This window comes from Macrosteles quadrilineatus, unplaced genomic scaffold (genome assembly GCF_028750875.1).
Source record: "Macrosteles quadrilineatus isolate MER2022 unplaced genomic scaffold, UCM_ALF_1.0 Scaffold_2__2_contigs__length_208266976, whole genome shotgun sequence".
Classification (NCBI taxonomy): domain Eukaryota; kingdom Metazoa; phylum Arthropoda; class Insecta; order Hemiptera; family Cicadellidae; genus Macrosteles; species Macrosteles quadrilineatus.
In genome coordinates, this window is record NW_026542595.1 from 35,928,820 (window position 1) to 35,949,130 (window position 20,311).

General features: G+C 36.0%; 2 protein-coding genes across 2 annotated transcripts; both read right to left on the reverse strand.

Annotated features, from left to right (window-relative positions):
- Window positions 1-317: 317 nt before the first annotated feature.
- LOC128984079 (ATP-dependent DNA helicase pif1-like) lies at window positions 318-725 on the reverse strand. Its single transcript, XM_054403363.1, has one exon. It carries the CDS (start codon window positions 723-725, stop codon window positions 318-320), a length of 408 nt encoding a protein of 135 aa, XP_054259338.1.
- On the reverse strand, window positions 722-4,142 carry LOC128984080 (uncharacterized). Its single transcript, XM_054403364.1, has 2 exons — window positions 3,998-4,142; window positions 722-3,855 (listed from the first exon to the last, which is right to left on the reverse strand). The coding sequence occupies exons 1-2, from the start codon at window positions 4,140-4,142 to the stop codon at window positions 722-724; spliced, it is 3,279 nt and encodes a 1,092-aa protein (XP_054259339.1).
- Window positions 4,143-20,311: the final 16,169 nt, after the last annotated feature.

Consider the following 20,311-nt stretch of genomic DNA (forward strand, 5'->3'; position numbering starts at 1 on the left):
TCGGTTAGCCATAAACTTTATGGCATATCCAGTTCCGCCACGAGGAGGCCAGGAAACGTCGGAACCATATTTACAATTATTTACAAATATACAAGTTAGTAAACTTTACTAACTACCTAAAGAAATATGAACAACAACTTAACTAACTAATAAAAAGAAGGAAAAAAATATATACAACAACGGGGACTTTTGATAAGGCAGGCCCCCTATCGTACTGCCAAACTAGAATACTAAAAACACACAAAAAACTACTTATTTCTAAAGAAAAAACTTAAAGGAAATATATACAACAACCTAAAGCTAAAGTCAAGTCAGGGTTATAGGAGGAGATCGTCATACACGATATTTTTCGCGTATGCGATTCCCCCTTGGACACGGTCGGGACGGACAAGGACGACTATATGGTCTGGATGCCTGACTCTACTGAGCAGGACGTACAACTGACCATGAGTGAAACAGTCACTGCGAAGATCGACTCCGACGCGATCAATCGTCTGGCCCTGGCTTTTGTGGCCAGTCATGGAATATGCCAGCATGAGAGGAAACTGAAGACGGCGGACACGAAGCGGTGACCCCTCGACGAACGGGAAAACGAATTGAATCCGGGGAATACAAATCGGATCATGTTGTCCAGGGAGTCGCACTGTGATCAGACGAGGTCTTATTGCCGTCACGATCACTTTAGTGCCGTTTACGAGTCCGCTGTCAATGTTCAAGTTCCTCATGACGAGACACACGGAGCCAATCTTGAGTCGCAGGACATGGTCTGGTACACCCTTGCTTGGTTCAACAAGTGAACGTCTACATCCATACCATCGTCGTTCTCCTTGTCCACAGAATCCGCACTCCTCAACTCATGAACGACGCCGTCCATCAGGTTGAGAACGGTGTTGTTGATCTGCTGGACATTGGCGTTCATGGTTGAAAGAATGGACCTGCCAGCAATTCTGTCTGTGTGGTGTAGGTCACAAGCAGGAAACACAAAATCGATCAAGTCGGGAAGGGATGTCACGTATTTCACACCGGACAGTAGGATCAGGGCAACAGAGTCACGGCCTTCCCCAAATGGAACAGATGAAATTGTTCCATTGCCTACTTGAAGGAGAAAGTCAGAGTAGGCAGTGGACCCAGAAGTCCGGTGAGGGGTAGACAGAGAAAAGATTTGGAAACTTGACCAAAGAGATGACGCACGCAGTGATACACAGGCAATGTCGGCCGGAGTACGAGCCTTGGCAACAACTGGTGCGATCTGACGGAAATCCCCGCAGCAGATAAAGATCTTATTCCCGAATGGCTCAGGTGAATTCATGAGGTCACGCAGAGATCTGTCGATGATTTCAAAAATGTACCGGTGAGCCATCGGGGCCTCATCAAAAACTATGAGCTGTGCGGCTCTGATGAGTTCTGCCCGCTGAGATCCGTTGGTCAAGTTCCAATATCCAGTGCCATCGCCAAGATCAAGTGGTAGCCGAAACATGCTGTGTGCTGTCGTGCCACCTGGCAGATTACCAGCGGCAATGCCGGAGCTAGCGACAGCAATAGCGACCTGGTTGCGACTACGGACGTATGCAAGAATAACATGTATTAGACAGGTCTTGCCGTAGCCTCCGGGTCCGTCAAGAAAGATCAGTTTTTTAGACCGGCTGTAGACTTGGCCCTGCAGTATAGACCGAACATAATCGAAGACCGCCCTCTGGTCGCGGGAAAGTTTAGGTTCCCACTCATCTACAAGTGATCTCTGACGATTTTCACCGTAGATGAGAAGTTCCCTCCCCAGTTCGGTCGTGTCGTCGTCTACAGTAGGGAGACCGTGATCGGCCAAGCAGGATCCCTGACGTCGAAGGCTTCGATCGATCTCAATCAGAGCCAGCTTGTACGCAACCTCGTGATCAAGAGGATTCCGCTCCAAATGGTCTTCGCACAATGCGTCACGGAAAGCATCCCACAAGAGGGCCGCAGGAGCTCCCATGTTGCACAGAAGGACAAAGAAAGAGCGGAGCCTCGGGCCGACCATGAAACGAGCTGCTTCCTTGAGGGCTTGGTGGTACTCGTCCTCGTCCTCAACCAAACCGAGGGTGCGCGCAACCTGTTGATATGTCGTGCAACCATCACCACCACGAGCGAGCAGGTCGGCGTATCCCCGGCACGGAATGACCATCAAAAGGAGCCTAAGAAAGTACTGCTCGCTTCTGTTTAGCGAGACCCAGAAGAGACGACAGATCTTTTGACCACGCTTTCTTGAGGTAAGGAAATGCTTGCCGTCTGGATGGTCGTACACCTCAGCATTACTAGGGCGTTTGTTATGAATCACGTACTGCTCAAAAAAAGACTGGTAGGTTAAATCGTCGAATACCGAGTCAAGAGGCCTATTGAAATACAAGAGCAGGTCAGAGGTAGCTCCCGAAGTGGCGTGTGTCAAGTTGTTAGGGCGAAAGCACACAGTCTGTTTTCCCTCTAGGTGGACAGGGAGACAATCGACTGTGGGCTCAGACTTTGAGATGGGAAAGTCCAAGAGACGCCAGCATGCATCGCTGGCTCCCACCATACGCTTCGTGACGTAGTGCTCAACTTCATCGTCTTGTTTACTAAGAGGAGTAACTTTGACGTTCTGAAGCGAGCCACCCTTCATGAGGTATTTAAACAGATACTTGATCACACGCCGAGTGGAAGCTACCTCCAAGTTGATGTGCGCCTCGTATTTAAGAAGTAATGCTGAGTTGAACGGCACGACCCAGCCGTCATGTACAGGAATGGATCTGTTCCTTGACGTTATGCTGCCCTCATTATCATAGTCTCGCCGGTACTTAACAAAACCCCTCTCGTCTACATGGGTTGATTCACAGGAAGGTTTGGGGAAAAATTCTGAACAGCTGCCTTTGGCAGTGTCCCAGCAAGGGAAGTCGGTCCTGTGATCCGTACCACAAGGGCCGTGGATCATGTGCCGCAGAACCAACGCCCTTAATCGGCCTCCTGCCTCCTCCGGAGATGGAATGTCAGCGCGGATGAGGGAGTCTATGTCCGAAGCCTGCACTGGTCCATCGCCATCGATTTTAAACACGATGTGGGCATGTGGAAGGCCCCGCATCTGCATCTCGATGACGTGGACTATGTAGATGGACCGACCGAACATAGCTCCGCTGCGCAAATCGTGGAGGAGTTCCAGCAGTTTGATATAGAAAACTCTGCAGGCCGTGCTGGGATCACTGCGACCGCTATTTCGAGGACCGGCTTTTTTGTTCTCCACCCAAGTCGCACTATAAGTGAATGTGAGAAAAAATGTGGGGAAGCCGAGACGTGAGACCAATGCCATAGCATTCTCATATCGAAGTTTCATATATCTCGGCCCCCCGGTAAACGAACTTGGGAGGTAAACCTTTCCAGCCTGTACCCCACCCTTCCCCTGAACTGTCTCGTCATTGTTAATGTCGTTGAGGACCTGACGTCCACCACGATTCGCCGCTTCAATCTCATCCAACGGCCCTATCCTCATGGCATTTTCAGCTGCCTTCGTCTGCGTGAACTTGATGTAGTTGAGCTTCTCGTCCTCGTATCTGGCATACATTTCGACCTGCCAAGCTTGAGACAGTCGGCCGAGGTGTGAGAAACGAGGCTCAGACAGCAGAAGGCAACGGGAATAATCATACTGGGACAATTTGTTGTTAAAATTGTCGCGGCGACCAATATGCCAGCCCAAAGTGCCTTGAGGATACTGGAAGGGTTCCATGAGGGGACTGAAAAGGTTGATAGAAGTGGGTCTTCCGGATCCAACTTTCCATACGGATAGCTTGCGGGGCTCGTAAACTGTCTCGTCGGTGCTTATGACAGCGTGCACCTCAACGCCTGTTTGCCTGTCGCCTAGAACGGGACCATGGGTAGATCTACTTGTCACTTGGAAATCCAAGTGAGCGTTCACAGCTGGCTCACTACCCAAACGCCGATAGTGAGTGACGTGGATTCCGCTGTGACAGGTATCGATTGATAGAGTCAACAACGTCACCGTCAAGTGATCTACCCAAGGCAATGTTCCGCCGTTCTTCACCGTCGTCGATGTAAAGACGGGACCGGTTCACAAACTGAACGTCCCCAGCCTTAGTGGTAAACTTTTGACCAGGGTCGGACAGATTGTAGACCTGGTGGTACATTCTCCCTTCGATTTTAAAGAAAGAGAGACCACTGGGGTGCCTGTAACCAACCAGATACCTCTAAAGCACAGAACGCAAACAGGTCGTTGTAGGCACGAGCCCTATCGAGAAAACGCCGATCCGAATAGAAGGATTCGTCAAGAGGACTTAGATCAAGGACGTTGTATGCCCCTTGTCCGCAACACCACTTCTTCCTACCCTTTTCCTCCTCAAAAAGTGGAGCGCCACAGTGCATACATTTAAAAATATCATTGTCCCAAAGACTAACTTTTTTAAGACTAAAAGCTGGAATATCATTCAACAGCTCCCCCTTCCAAGACCCCATTGGACCGTGATCAGAAATGCTTCGAGCAAGTGAAGCTGGCAAGTGACGAAGATCGGTAAATAGAGGATTTTTCAGACGGAAAATCTGCACTCTTCCAGAAGAAGCTCCGGGATGACGCAAGTCGTACTCTCGAACAGCCTTCCGGTGTATGTCAGGGTTATTTTGACTGTAACGGCCAACAGCAGCTCTGTTGACCTCAGGGTGGTTTTGGCTGTAACGGCCAACAGCAGCTCTGTTCACCTCAGGATGGTTCTGGGAGTACTGACTTTTTTTCTCTCTGATGTCATCAGAGTGCGTCTCTCTGTACTTCTTCTTTGCCGCTTGCACTTGCTCGTCATGCGTAGTGTCCAAAACTTTCGGACGCCCGCGTTTTACCTTTTTAGGTCTGCCGGGACCTTTTTTGCCATCCAATATGGCATCTGAAACCGTCGGGGAGGGGGGAATAGGATTTGGATCAATAACCGCATGTTGGATCGGTTGGTTTGTACAGTCAATCGAAAACTTGAGTCTCATGATGCTGTACTCTCCACCGACGAACGCGGAATTTGCCAATAAAAGTGAGGCCAATGCAGTGAAACTCCCACATTGAAATAGCCTCGCTTTGTTGTTATCGGGGACAACATCTCTACGGCGGATATTATTCACGGCGTGGGAGTCAAAGAGATATAAGTGTTCTCGGTGACGCCAAAAGGCCACAGTCACTAATTGCCCCGTGAACAAAAACCCGCCGTCGAGGGAATCGGCGGACATAATATTTTCCAAGACAGATGACAAGGATTGAACGGCCTCATCCAAGCCATCCACACTAGTCGGATACAATCCGTTGTGCACGTACGAGATTTCCTCGACGGAAACGTGCTGGTCTTCAATATCGAAGAATTTTAATTTTTTAGATGATTTTGTTGGGTTTTAAGACCCAGGTATAATCCAAAGTAACATAGATTTCTCATGAAAATCGTACTTATTATTTGTTATGGGCCATATTCATTTTGCCATACGTATTTTATTGGTCTGTGACGATTTTTAATTTCTTACTACACTTAATACACTTAATTTGTAAGTTACTTATTAATTAGTTCACAATTAATCGGCTACGAATCTACAAAGATCATGGTAAACATAGCAGTCCTAAAACAACACATCCTATATTTTGTATTCCAAAACCCCTCATTCGTATTTAATTTGGAAAAAAAATCTTTTACATCATCATATCAAAATTATGTTAACCCGAATTTAGTCAAGCAAATCTAATGAGACCATTCAAATTGTTACCTAACCTAGCAATAACAAGATTGGTTAACTCTATAAACAGGAACTAATTAATTATGATATTTATATTTCCTCAAGTTTTTAATCGAAAATGATGCTACTTGAAATACAGTAGTTTCAGATCTTGCTCATGTTTAAGACATTACGTTTGGAAAAAGTATATACATTACGTTGGTAAAGTAATATCGTCTTATTTCGATAGGTTTTTATAATATTTTAATTACTAGGCCTACTGATAAAGCACCGTCGTACCGACTACAAAGGACATTGAGTAAATTGGGTTTTCATAATGCAAATAATAAAGGATGTGCTGTTTTAGGATCACGATGTTTGCATTTACTCCTCGAAAGCTAACATTTACTTGTCTTAAATAAGCCCCACACTGGTTTTGTGAAGACGATGGTCATTTTAGAAGCAAAATATTTTTGCATACCTGAACCTATAAATCGGTTTACAGAATGATACTACGATCCACTACAAGATGATAAATGACGAGCATATCATTTTGCCTTGGTCATAACTTACTATAGTTCTATAAGGGGTTTTACGATTTCAAAGTGTGCCAAACCTGCAGAAATACATTGAATTATATTTCCTATGGTGTACTTTATGTACAATGATGACACAAAAGTTATCAAACAGGGTGTACGCTACTTTATATTTGACGACCTGCGAAAGTGGCCTCAACGAGATGGTAGCAGTAATCGTAAAGCCGTGTAGACTCGGAACTGGTACATAACAGAGAGATATACTGATACAATAAACTGTTAATGTAACATAGTTTAAAAGGAAAAAAAATCAATATTCATTACGACGAACAGCGGTAGCGGCGCGACCCTGGTCAGTGCTAGAGTGTCTGCGGTGGGACGAGTCGACTTCATGACGTCAGGAGCTATATTACCAGTAGCCCAACAAATAATCTTAAAAAATCGTTGATAGAAATTTTTTTTCAATTGTTATATTAAATTTTAAATTAAACACTACGACTAATTTTAAAACATCATTAAGTTTTCGAAATAAGATGTTTGAAACAGATTTTTATTTTCTTAGATGTCTTAGAACCAAAATACCTTTCATTTAAACAATATTGGGACCCCAAAACAAAATATGAATAAAGTATATGGAAAGAGTAAGTTTAAAAATTATTAAAAAATGGCACTGAATGTTTAACCCAAATTAAAGTAGGTAAATTGGTATTAGTTGTTATTGTTGTCCAAGAAGCATTTTTGTCACACAAGTGTATACTTCGATAAAACTTGTCACAATCGTATTCGCAGGGTGGCAATTGACTAAAATTAAAAAGATTAGGAGAAAAGGACGTTGAAAGGGTAACCGTAGACTTAAGTTGTCTACAGACCGAAATTAAACTAGTTACTGCAGTAAATAGAGGTTAAATTGCGACTGTCGCTTTTGGACTAATTCTGTTAATGTTTTCACATACGTTTCAATAAGTCACATATTGACATATATTGTAACTAGTTATAGATCAAACAATTTTTTCAATATTGTTTTGTGGTATTCTAAATTTATTTTAACATGCTATGCTATATCATATCTCGTCTATTGGTATTTGATTTTGACTTTATTGATTTATTCGTGCAAATTTGTGTGAGGCTTGAGTGTTAAAAAAGACTATTAAAGTAGCAACAAACTATCTTTGCATGAAGTAATCAAAACCAAACGGATTTGTAATTGTATTAAACCCCTCAATTTATCTTTGTATGATTGTTAACTGAATAGTTCAAAGTTGTATACGATTCTTCTCAATTTAGTTTGTATTACAGTTCCAAAAAACTTACGTAACGATATTAATTATTCCATTTATTAAATTACGCTTTTCGGCAAAACGGGTTATAATAATTTGGCTCACCTTAAGTGAAATAATCATTCAAGTGATTCCAGCCAAGCGAGGTTTCAACTCCATCTTGTTTGTTGACGACCGTTAGTAAAATTAATGATGTTTGGCCTGAAGACCCAAGTGTATCATTAGAGCGATTAAATAATGGAGTCCATCCAGACCGATTGTAATTACAAAGTCTTTTAGGCAAAAAAGTTAACTAATTACCAGTTAAATGTATGACACGAAAATGAGAATAATCATAAAAAATATTATCTCTCCATACGTTCTGAGATATTGACATCTTAATAGAAAAGATTCTAGTTGAGATAAAGCAGTTAGAATTTCAATTATTACTAATCATCGCCATTTTATAAACAGCAATATGTCTAAAACACTTCTGAATTAATATACCATTATATTTCATATACATCTATATTTATCCCCGCATAGTGTGAACATAAGATGATAAACTTTATTATATACTGTATTACAAATAAAATGTGACAAGTTCCCTAAGACTCTTTGAACTCGTATATAATGGCATCAAAATTCAATACAATGGCCTTTGACGTTGTGCAACAATGAAAAAGGAAGCTTAGCCTTTGAGGAAGGATGTGTAAGAAACAGTTTTTTTCTATTTATTCCATTTTAATGCTTTATTTTTTAAATGAATATAGTTTCTATTGTTTTACTGTTAAAATAAAAAGGTTGGTATTGCTTACTAAATAATTATGAGTTATTTTAAAACATACTATTTACCTTTAAATATTGTAATTTTAACAAAGGATTTGTGTTGAAATCATGTTATTATTAATTTTCCAGAAAAAATGACACATCATGTTTGGACTTTATAAAAAATCGATATATTAATTTGAAACTGTTTTTCTTTGTCATAGCTATTTTGAGAGAACGGCTGGTCGTAGAAACTCGGTAGGGGTGTCTAAAGAAAGGTCTTGGTCTGTAGATGAGCCATCAAAAGAGAAACGTGGTAAATTCCCTCGGGGCTCTGCCCCAGTGGCCTTTGAAGTCCCATCCCATGTTATTCTAATGGAGGAAAACGGGGTTTTTGTCACAGCTAATTTGAGAGAACGGCTGGGTGTAGAAACTTGGTAGGGGTGTCTAAAGAAAGGTATTGGTCTGTAGGTGAGCCCTCAAAAGAGAAACGAGGTAAATTTCATTGGGGCTCTGCCCCAGAGGCCTTTAAAGTTCACTCAGCAATTGTATTTACATTATGACCATATGGATAATTTTACACTACCAGCTATTAATGAACCAGCTGTTAATATTAAAATTGTATTCAAAGGTCTACTGAAACTGTCAAAATTAAATGTTTACATTATTATTTATGATTTTAAATTGATTCTCCACTGCATGGCAAGTTTTTTTATAGTTTCTACAAAATGATGAATTTATGATTCGTTTTAAATGTTTTGTTCAAAAATCTTTGCTTTATTGCTCTTAGAAAATTTTAAATTATGAAATAAGTGTGACATATCATTTTCAAAGGAACATATAATTATTCCTTATCGGGTTATCTTATATATATTGTAAGGTTGAAATTCAAGAAAGAACACCAGAAATTCATTTATTGGTATGAAAGTTTTTGATAATTCGGTTGAAAATTGTGTCATAGATGAGTAACTTACGTTGAGGATGAGAGCTGTGTTCAAGTTTTGGAATAGACTAACTACGGAATATGTTTCGTCTATGGTTTTGGTGAAGTATAGGTGAACTAATGTCAATTCAGGTATTTAAAAAAAATGTAGGCCCACAGGGTTTTTACTTTGATGTACACATGTAGCTAGGTCGAACAATGCATCTAAACCTCACTACATACAAAACATTCGGAAACACAACAGTGTCATCACATCTCATCGCATTTGCATGATTTGGTTATCAAGGCTGGACTAGGTTATGGATTTGGTTCCGCAAATGTTCAAGATTTGTGATCAAATTTCCTACAATTATGGTTCATTCCATCCACAAAAAACATGCACAGCTTTTTGTGGTCGATATGGCCAGGCAAAACTACCCCATAAGTTAATGAATTATCAAGTAAGAACAGGATGGTTAAATACATGGGTCGATGTGGCAAGAGAAGGAATTAAAATTGCTTAGATCGAAGTAAGAATGTTACTGCTATCTGGAGAATCAGATATTTTTATCAAATACAAAAAAAAACTTATTTAAATGCTGATAAAATTCTGTATTTTTATGACCAAAGATGAAGATTTACATATAAATCTGGATACAATCTGAATGATTTTTCTAAAGCAGATGGAATTAGTTGTTAGTAATAAATATTGACTCTTTCCGTAACATGATAGACTAATTATATGAACTCATTCTCCCATATAGTGAAAGTGGCTTTGGCATGAAACAAACTCATGAACAAACAATTATAGACTCCTAAAAAACCTTTTGGGCAACCTAAAGCCGATAAAAAGGTAGGAAATATTGTGTTAAACGAATTCAACAATCACGTTTTTTAGGGAACACAATCGTCATACTTATTATTATGCTTATCCTCCCTTCATTTAACTAAGATTTTAATGACTTCACTCTATCTATCGCAGTTAGCTGAATTTACATAAAACCTCAAGATTAACCGTCGATTTCGACGGGGTTCCACTAGTCCTTTTATAAAAGGCAAAGCCCTCACTGACTGACTCACTCACTCATCACTAATTCTCCCACTTCCCATTTACCTAGGAGGCTGAAATTCGGTGCACCGATTCTTTGGGCATTAAATAGGAAAACTAAGTAGTTTTTAATCTGATCGGACTTTCGGGCTTCGCCCCAGTGGCTCTGGAGTTTCCCATGTTAACCTTATGATTTTTCATATTTAAAAGGAATTTCTTAACAGCTGTTTCAATTAAACAAGTTGGTTCTGTTCTATGATGTTCAATAGAATTAAAGTTACAAGGATTACCAACAGGGTGCAGCACTATTATTTATTAAATTTATGACGACAACCAATTTGCAACCAAAAGGTGAGTGAGCGTAGCGAACGAACTTCAACCTGGAAGTGAGTTAGCGTAGCGAACGAGCTTACCTGAAGGCAAGTGAGCGGAGCGAACGAGCTTCAACCTAAAGGTGAGTGAGCGTAGCGAACGAACTTCAAACAGGACGTGATTGAGCCATGCGAACATGCTCTCTTGTGAAGTTAAAGAGGGCAAAGCCCGCGTGTACAGCTAGTTACTTCATATTTTTAAATTTTCAGCAAGTCAAACCAATCCCCATATATACTGTTAAGCAAGCCTAGTAGTCACTTAGATAGTGCCAGAAAAAATATTTCATATTAAATTTGAAATTTTAGTAATTCACTAGAGCGCAGTCCATGCATGCATGCAAGTCTCATTACGATTTCATATTTTATTAGTTAAATATTTAATCCAAAACGAAACAATGTAAGTTAAGTAATAAAAAAATGAATAAAGCTGAATCTCACTGATTATAAATTATCTTTAACTATTTACGTTAATTACCAGGGTTACCTTATCATTGTTTGCCATTATTTCTTATATAAATACTTGTGGTATCGTATCCTTTACCAATGAACGTAGAGAGGTTTTGCGTTCTAACAACAGGACTATGGGAATAATATGCAGGATGTTATTAAGTTCTTAGATTAATTATAAAGAAATTTGTCTAAACAGATTTATGGCTATAGTTATTCTAATTACAGTACTTAGGAACTAGTTCTTTTTGTTTCGCAAGATTACTGAACTTGTCAGAAGCAATTACACAGCCAAAGTCGGATAACAAAAGAGATTACTTTAATTAAGACCATCTAAGAACTACTAGTTGATTTATTATACTTCCTTTGTATAAAAGCTGCTTCGTATAAAATTACAAAAAAATATATTACAACAATAGCGTTACATGGTTATTGATTTTTTTAAGTACAAAACTTGAAAAAAAACTTAACAACACATAAAACTGAGTTTTAATGGTAGGTCGGTATGTTTTACACTATAACCTTCATCTACTGTAAACCCCACTGACTTTAGCATTGAAATGTTGATGTTAGATGTATCAAAATCATCCTGGTTGTAGATAAACTTTCTATGGTAATAGCTGACAACCATCTATACACAGAATATACACTAAACGTTTAGATGTTGCATGTATTTTATTTACCTACTAGTGAGGTCAAATAATAACAAGAATAATAAGTATTGGTTTAAGCTTTTTGTTAATCCAATTACACATAAAGAAGATTATAAACTAAACTACGTTTGTCTAATCATGTATTTAAAGAATGGATCCTAATTTATTATTGAAATTGCCAAAAATGATACTGTTCAAATAGCTTTAAGGTAAGTATTTTAGTGTTACTTTTGTTACGTCCACGATATATTCATTGACTAAAAAATTGAACTACAAAGTGGAAATTATACTTAAATATTTACACTTGACGCATTAATGTGTTTTAAAATTGAATATTTATTAAAATAGAGGACAGTTTGTTAACCTCTCGTTGACTTCATTTTAATATAAGAGGAAGGGGATTGTCCGTTAGTTGACAGTAGAAGGCAAATCTCATAAGGCATGTTGACTTAGTGTAACTTGCCGTAGCTTCCTCTTCATTCAGGAAGTCCCGACTAAAAGGTAAAGTGGGTTGCATTTCAGCGTTACAAACCTAACAAACTCCAGAATATTTACCATATAGGATATATATGATCAATATTCGTTTTATATGGTACATAAATTGTGTATAAGACTTGCTTGTCACCATTAAAACTTTACGTACACCAAATATTTCATATTAATATAATAGAAATATTACAAAACGCTTAGGGACTATGTCGTCAATTAATGTCTCAACGAACATTAACCAATCATTTCTTTTAAATTTTACAATAGTTATTATTTTATTATAATATTAATAATAGTTATTACTAGCTGCTGTACCCAGCTTCGCAACGGGAAGAAACATCAGTGTTATAATAATTTAAATAGATTTAGAATAAATAATCTACCAACAAATTTAGATTAAATAATCCTATCACATAGTTGTGTAAAATGCATTTAATTCCTTTTGTCGATTCTTGTTTCTACAAATTTGAATTTCACATTTCTCTTAGAACCACATCCACAATTATAGTGTTTAAAAATCTCTGTTGTAATGATCGAACATTCTCCCTTGTTACCCAAAGCAATAATAATTTACAAATGCTTCTTCTCTACTGAAGCTGCTGATTGTTTATATCTAGTTTGTTATCCATCTATTAAGTACAAACATAATATACACATAATATTAACATAACATAATATTAATGTGTATCCACATTAGTAGTATAAAAATTGATATTCTGAAATCTTACAAGACAATCTAAAGCGCATTGAAAACTTAATTGTTTTATGGCCTATTTACAACGTAGTCCTTTGTTTAGTAAAGGATGGACATATTTATAAAAGAACATGCACTGTGCACGATGTTTTTATTACATGCAAACATGTAGTAGACAACTAGGCGTAGGTTGTACTATCACTGAAATAATGATTTTTATAAAGGGTTTTGGAAATACATATTTTAGATTATATGCAAAATATATTGCGCATTGTTGTTATCTACAAAAGGTAATTAGACTTTTACTGTTATGTGACAATTGTTAATTTGGAAGAGGAAGTAATATAATAATACAAGTTTATCTCATAATTTAAAAAGTTATTAAATTTCATCATACAAAATAATGAAAATGCTTTAAATTTATAATTGAACTAGCTGTAACCCGCGGGCTTTGCCCCGTTTAACTTCTTAATTTTCAAGATTATCTCGTTCGCATGGCTCAATCACGTCCTGGTTGAAGTTTGTTCGCTACGCTCACTCACCTTTAGGTTGGAGCTCGTTCGCTACGCTCACTCACCTTTAGGTTGGAGCTCGTTCGCTGCGCTCACTTGCCTTCAGGTTAGCTCGTTCGCTGCGCTAACTCGCCTCCAGGTTGAAGTTCGTTCGCTACGCTCACTCACCTTTTGGTTGCAAATTAGCTGTTGTCATAAATGTAAAAGAAATAATAGTGCTGCACCCTGTTGGTAATTTTTGTAACTTTAATGCTATTGAACATCACAGAACAGAACCAACTGGTTTAATTGAAACAGCTGTTAAGATTCAATAATTTCATTTCTCATAAGGTTAACATGGGAAACTCCAGAGCCACTGGGGCGGAGCCCGAAAGGATTTTTGAAATATGAATATGCCTATATGTTAATCGGGAATGTGAGCTATCATCATGCCAAATTTCAGCCCAATCCGACCAGTATTTTTCGCGTTCACTTGTCACAAACATACATCCATACATCCATACATCCATACATCCAAACTTTCTCATTTATAATATTAGTAGGATTTTCAAAAAAGCTTTTACAGTTATATCATTAAGACAGTTTCCTATTACATTTTATCTCTTTATACGTTGCATAAAACGAGTTTTTATCAGGGATAAATGTGAGGTAAATAAAGTTTAAATTGTCCTTCCAGACCTTTTAACTTTGTTAAATGAACACAATCCGGCTTTGGGCTTTGTGTAAGAAACTAGTTTGGTATATTTATGTTGTTGTAGCAATTTATACGTTTTATTTTGTTGGTTTTAAAATATTTTGTTTGATAATTTTTCTACTGTGGAGTAAAAGATTTAAAAAAAATTTGTAAAATAATGTTGTAGCCAAAATAAATTAAAAATGAATATACAAAATAATCTATGTGAAAAATATTGTCCATATTGTTCTTAGATTGTTGACATCCAACGCTATTTCTCAATTTAATGTGTATAGGATATATTAATATGTGTGATAAGAAAACGATAACTGTATTTTAAATCCACACTATGATTTGAGAGAATGAATTCAAAATACAATTATGTGTCAAAAGTTGGGTTTTTGTTAAATGTTTTTGAACTTTGGAACAAATGGAAACAGCAGTTTTGCTAGATAAACTGAAGTAACACAAAAATATTGTTTATAATTTTATTAATGCTGCATTATTATTTACTTGCCAATTGGAATATTAATCACTTTATCTATGTGTGCATTATTATAAAAATCTTCTTTGAGAAGAATGTTAAAATATGCAATACCACTAACATGTGTTATATTAAGCTCAGCAAGGGCCAGTGTAGGTATAACTTACACTTGGAGACTACAAGCAAGACTTGGGGCTGGACGACACCCGATATGTTATCATTTGGTCCCAGCTCTCTTTTTAACTTACAGAACCTTTTCTAGAGATTCATTTCTCAGTAAAGTTATTTTCATATTTGCCTTTGTTTTAAACCAATAATATTCTATTCAAATGCAGTTATTTAATAGTGCGTTTAATTATTTTTTGCGTTGTAACAGTTAGTATGATAAATTATTCCATACTATAGTCCAATAGGCTCCAAAATTTAACATAATGTTAGTAATTGATGGAATTGTCGTTTATGTAAAATGTTTTGACAACACGTTTCTCATCTTCATGCTATTCACGCTTAACATGAACGATTACGTTGAAACATGTTTAAACTGTACTAAATACAGTATAATACTGTACACATTGTTGGAGTTCCAGTCATAATTGTTCAATGGAATAGGTAAATATAGTTATGATACTCTATTAACGTATAATACTCTAAATCAGTAATATTAACTGGATTAAAGGATTACATTTACAATTATATGCTTTATCCACAAGATTGTCAGATATGCAATAAACGTGGATAATCATTGCATAAAATATACATTTATTAGGTATTATGATGTCGATGTATTATGATATCAAAACAAGTTTTATTTGTCTTCTTGAAACTTTTAATTATAAGGTATCATAACTGCGTGCATCCTGTACTACATACTGCCTTTCGAACAAAATATATTAGCCTATAATTTAATAAATAATATATAGCCTATTCAATTTAATTGATGTCTTAACTGTATAATTTTTGCTTTTTCTGTCTGGATTCCAAAATGTTATGCTAAGAAAACTATAACGCATTTTAGTAAAACATTTATTCAGCAAACCATCATGAATTGTTCAAACACTTTGAACGTTGTTTATGTATCAATAGTTCGTGGCCTATTTTGGTAATTTTTATTACAAATTACCAATCTAAATCGTCTATAGTAGGCCTACTGTACTTCATTTCATATAGCAAACCGATTCAGATAGCATTTCGACAGAATTTCGAGTCATCTCCGGTCCAAGCAAATATAAATTGTTATGATCAAATTTTATGGCATTAACAAAGATTTCAAGTACTAATTTTATATGTACCTTTTTATGCTTAAAGCGTAGCAGATTCCCTAATTAAGTTCAGTATTTTTGTGTGTATGTATGATTGTAACGCATTAATGTCCTTGTTTCTCAATGTTTCACGGAAAGGACAAGAGCGCCTTGATAATGAAAATGTCAACCCGAATAAAGTGTTAAATTAAGAGGTTGAGGTAGTACCTTAAATACTTTTAACCATTATGTTATAGTCCTTTAAATTCTGAACAAAATTGTACAAATCCCATTTCCGTATATTTACTCTCACCGCTTACACATGATAAAGGTTGTTGACAAACTTATGGGAGAAAGTATGTGTCAGAATGCTGATACCGTTTATTTAGTCATTGGATATAACATATGGACCAACAAGATCTTGGTGACATTTAATTGCGAAGCATTAGTTTTGGCTTGAAACTGTCAGATAATGTATTTGCGAAGGAATAGTTTTGTCAGCATATCTGAAAGTATGCAAACCAACTGCTGTGCTTTATATAAGAAGGTTTTAACTGACTATGATAAGATCCCCGTGCGTAGAACGGGCACACAGCTAGTATAAAATAAAAATAAAATATTCTTATGTAATATTACACGTTTACACGTATCTATTTCCTTATGGAATATTGGTAAATATTTATGGTGATATAATTTTAAAATGTATTGTAAGAATAATGTAGGGAGAAAAGATATATCACTTTATCATTTTAAATAAATTACTGTCTAATACAATGTTACATTTGAAAGGTCATGGTCAGTCATGGCCAGTTTATTCTACTCAACCTACTATTTTTGCTATTTTTAGGACACATAAGGTGTAACAGAACTCGCAGATTTTTGTGAAGCCTTATCTTTAAGTGCAGCTTATAATAACCTTTAGTAAAGTTAAATTTCGTGAAAATGATAGGTGAATTGGTACAAAAATTAACTACCTTCCACTCAATCCTGTTACTAAAAATAAATGTTCATTATGTTGGTAACATGTTTCTGGGCCGTACATGACAACTCGTCTTATAAATATTCTGAATATTTGGTAATAACATCTTGCAAACACGCTAATTCTGTTTGCAGCTCAGACAACATATTTAGATTTGAAAATCGTTTGCAACCTAAAATGGCATCTATTTCCTCAAGCGAGTCTCTCTTGAATTTCTTATGCCATAACATTATTTTTTTAACCAGCAATACAACACAGCCGATCCTAATTAAAAATCAAATAATTAATTTAATTAATTAAAGATCAAATTAAAAATTGGTGGTGCTTTTGTGTGGCTAGATCTAATGACTCTTCAGTACTCTTATCAAGTCATAAGAGTTGTTAGTTTTTTACATTGTCAAGCCTAGCCATGGTTATCATTCCTAGGAGGTCGTCATAAAGTCTTCAAAACACTTAAATGAGACGCATATATGACAAAAACAAACATTTTTAATACTGTATCGCCATACAACTCTCGGCGCGGCTGCGGATTCAGGGTGTGCCAAACACGTCTAGGCTTGACAATGACGTAGAAACCGATAGCCATTAATACTACCAATGATTACGTTGGCAACAACGTATTAGCCTTTGGATTAGCCTATTGTTGTTCTCATTTGTTTTTATCATTATTTCATAGGAGTTTACAAATTAAATTTTTACCACTTTTCAACGTAGTTGGACCATGAATTCAATGCTTAACGTATCATTGGTATCTCACATATGTTAAGTCCATTGTCAAGCGTAGTTTTGGGTTTTCACCTACTATTGCAAATTACGAGAACGTCATAAGCTGTTTCACCAAAGGGAAACACTTATGTTTGATAAATGACTTGTATTAGAGGAAATGTCATTGAAGGTTAGTGTGAACTGAACTAGGGCTGAAATATGAAAGCAATAACACCTTCAGGAAGCTGACACTCTGACTCCCCTTTAGTTATTTTTCTGTTCCAGAGATAGATTATTTTACTATTTGTTATCTTCCTCATCCCGTATGTCAACCGCTACAATAGCTATAATTGCCCGTCTATCTCGTAAATAAAATGCTCCAGATACGTGGTAGGCCTACACATAAATACTATGTTTAAGTAAACTGCTTATTTCTGTTGTTGAGTTAAAAATAACAATACCTAACTAAAGATTTAATTACATAGTAAGTGTAACCTTTGTGCGACTTCAATTTGTCCAAGATCATTCCAGAGAATCTTACAGCAAAAATAGTGGCATTGCTATCATAACCATAACTACTCTTTATACAAAAACGATTTTGTATATTCAAAACGTGCTAGACGTTCTATATACCAAGGAGTTTTCAAATAGATTATGGTTAAAGTCTATAGTTAAATTGTTAAAAGAAAGTTTATTCATTCTTACGATCGGGTTTTAATTTAATTCCGTTTCCTAAATGTAACCAAGGTTTTGTATAAAGTAACCTAGAAAACATTTTACCTTCATGACAACACGTATTACATTATTTAAACCTCAAAGAAAACATTTCATGAAAAGTCCTTATGAATTTACCTTTATTTACTTTATTATTAGAATCAATAAAAAACTATTATAGATAGGTAACTTGTTAAAGGTAAGTAGCTGTTAATTCAATATAAGCTATACTCTCAGCAGCAATATAAATGCATAAGACACTCGACAACCACATGAACGTGTTAGCAATGGACGTTACCTAGTACCTGCGTGATGTGATGTGTTTGAATGGGCATTATGTAGATGGAAAACGACACGACTACATATTATTTGAAAATTAATTTTAACATACTTAAGAAAGTAACATATTTTCAGTGTGACATGTAGCTTATTGTAATAATCAGAATTAAAAAGCTTCATACTTCTACTTTTTTATTTAAACTTTCTTACCATGATTTTCAATATAAAAGAAAACACTATTCGTGTTTATAATGATTTATCACTACCCAATTGGTTCAATGTGTTTTACAAAATTTGTTATTGTTAGTGCTTATAATTTGGACTAATACAACTTGGTTCAGATTTGTACCTTTACTTACTAACTTATTTAGCTCTAAGCCTAGATTAAATATAGGCTACTTAAAGAAAGACAAATGATTAAGCTGAAGGATTTCTTTATAATATAAATTTAATGAACTAAGAATAGGATATTACAATGAATGGGGTTTGATATTTAAATGAACAAATACGGGTTGCGATCTTTGGTTTAGCCTAGCTTAGTAAAACAGAACAATGAGTTTACAATAAGATATAAGTTTAATTACATAAATCTTCTCAGGGAGGGGAACTCGGCTGGCTAAAAAGATCTTTAAATATTTTAATTTTTTTAAAAATCGCCCAACAATGAATAGAATAGGTGAAGATTTTATCAAAGTTGAATTTAGTTCTCTTGTTCAAATTGGTTTTCTGGAATAGTTATTCTTGATGAAAATAAAGTAGTTTTTGAATTCAAATAATTAGGTTCGATCATAAAGTAAATAAAATGGGTCTGTATTAAGTTAAATTTCTTGAAATTAGGCTAAGCCTTATAGTCACAAAATGGAGAGTTCTCACCAGATTGGTTCTTCAGTAACAGTGTCCAAATAATATAAATCTTGAGGTGGCAGTACAAAGAAAAAAAATTAAATAAAATATATTTATAGAAGCTACTCTGTTATTCTGTTGTTAAGTTAGTGTTAAGTTAAATAATTTTCATCACTTTGACTTTTTAAATGTTAGGGATTATACCCTCACTGAATTTAAGGTGTTGAAGCTGCCATGTCCCAATAGAGAACGAGGAAAATTTTAATTTCACACAGGATGATCAAAGTTCATTGTTGAAGCCAGCTGTCTTCTTTCTTCATCACTTGCACATGCACTTATAATCAGGCTTTTGGATATAATCAACATTGGGGTTTTAGAAATAATTTATACTATGTTAATAATTTTGGATAAAAGTGTTTTTGCAACTATGGACTTAATTACAGGTTACAGGTTTTTATTAACGATAATATTTGTTGAATATATGTATACAATATATTTTAAAATGTGATGATGATTTCTAAAGGGGTGATTAAAGGATAATATAATTCAAATTTATTATAAATTTTCTCACAATTTATTTAAATAGGCTATATGGCGAATTTTGGTACAATAAAAGAAGTAGAATTATTCAACTAAAATGAATGAATGAAGTGAATGGGCGATATATGATATGTAACATTGCAAATAATATTTTTGTTTTATAATCAGCTCTTTAATAGCCTTTCCGTAAATATCAGTTGTTTACGGAGTTTCTTTGGCCAGCAACTCCCTTATAAGATTTGGTTTAAACAAAACAAAAAAAATGCTTTATTGTTTTACATGCTTATTTTTACAGCAGAATCCATCCTCTTTCGTTAACTTTGGAGGGCAATAAAGTTCGATAACTATCAAATTGTAATTATTTAAGTAACTAGTTTTTGTTACTAATTATAGTGAATCTCAATAATTGTTTCATGTGGTAATATTATATAATAACCTCTCAATTGTAAAAATGTGATTCTTTGTATGAGTA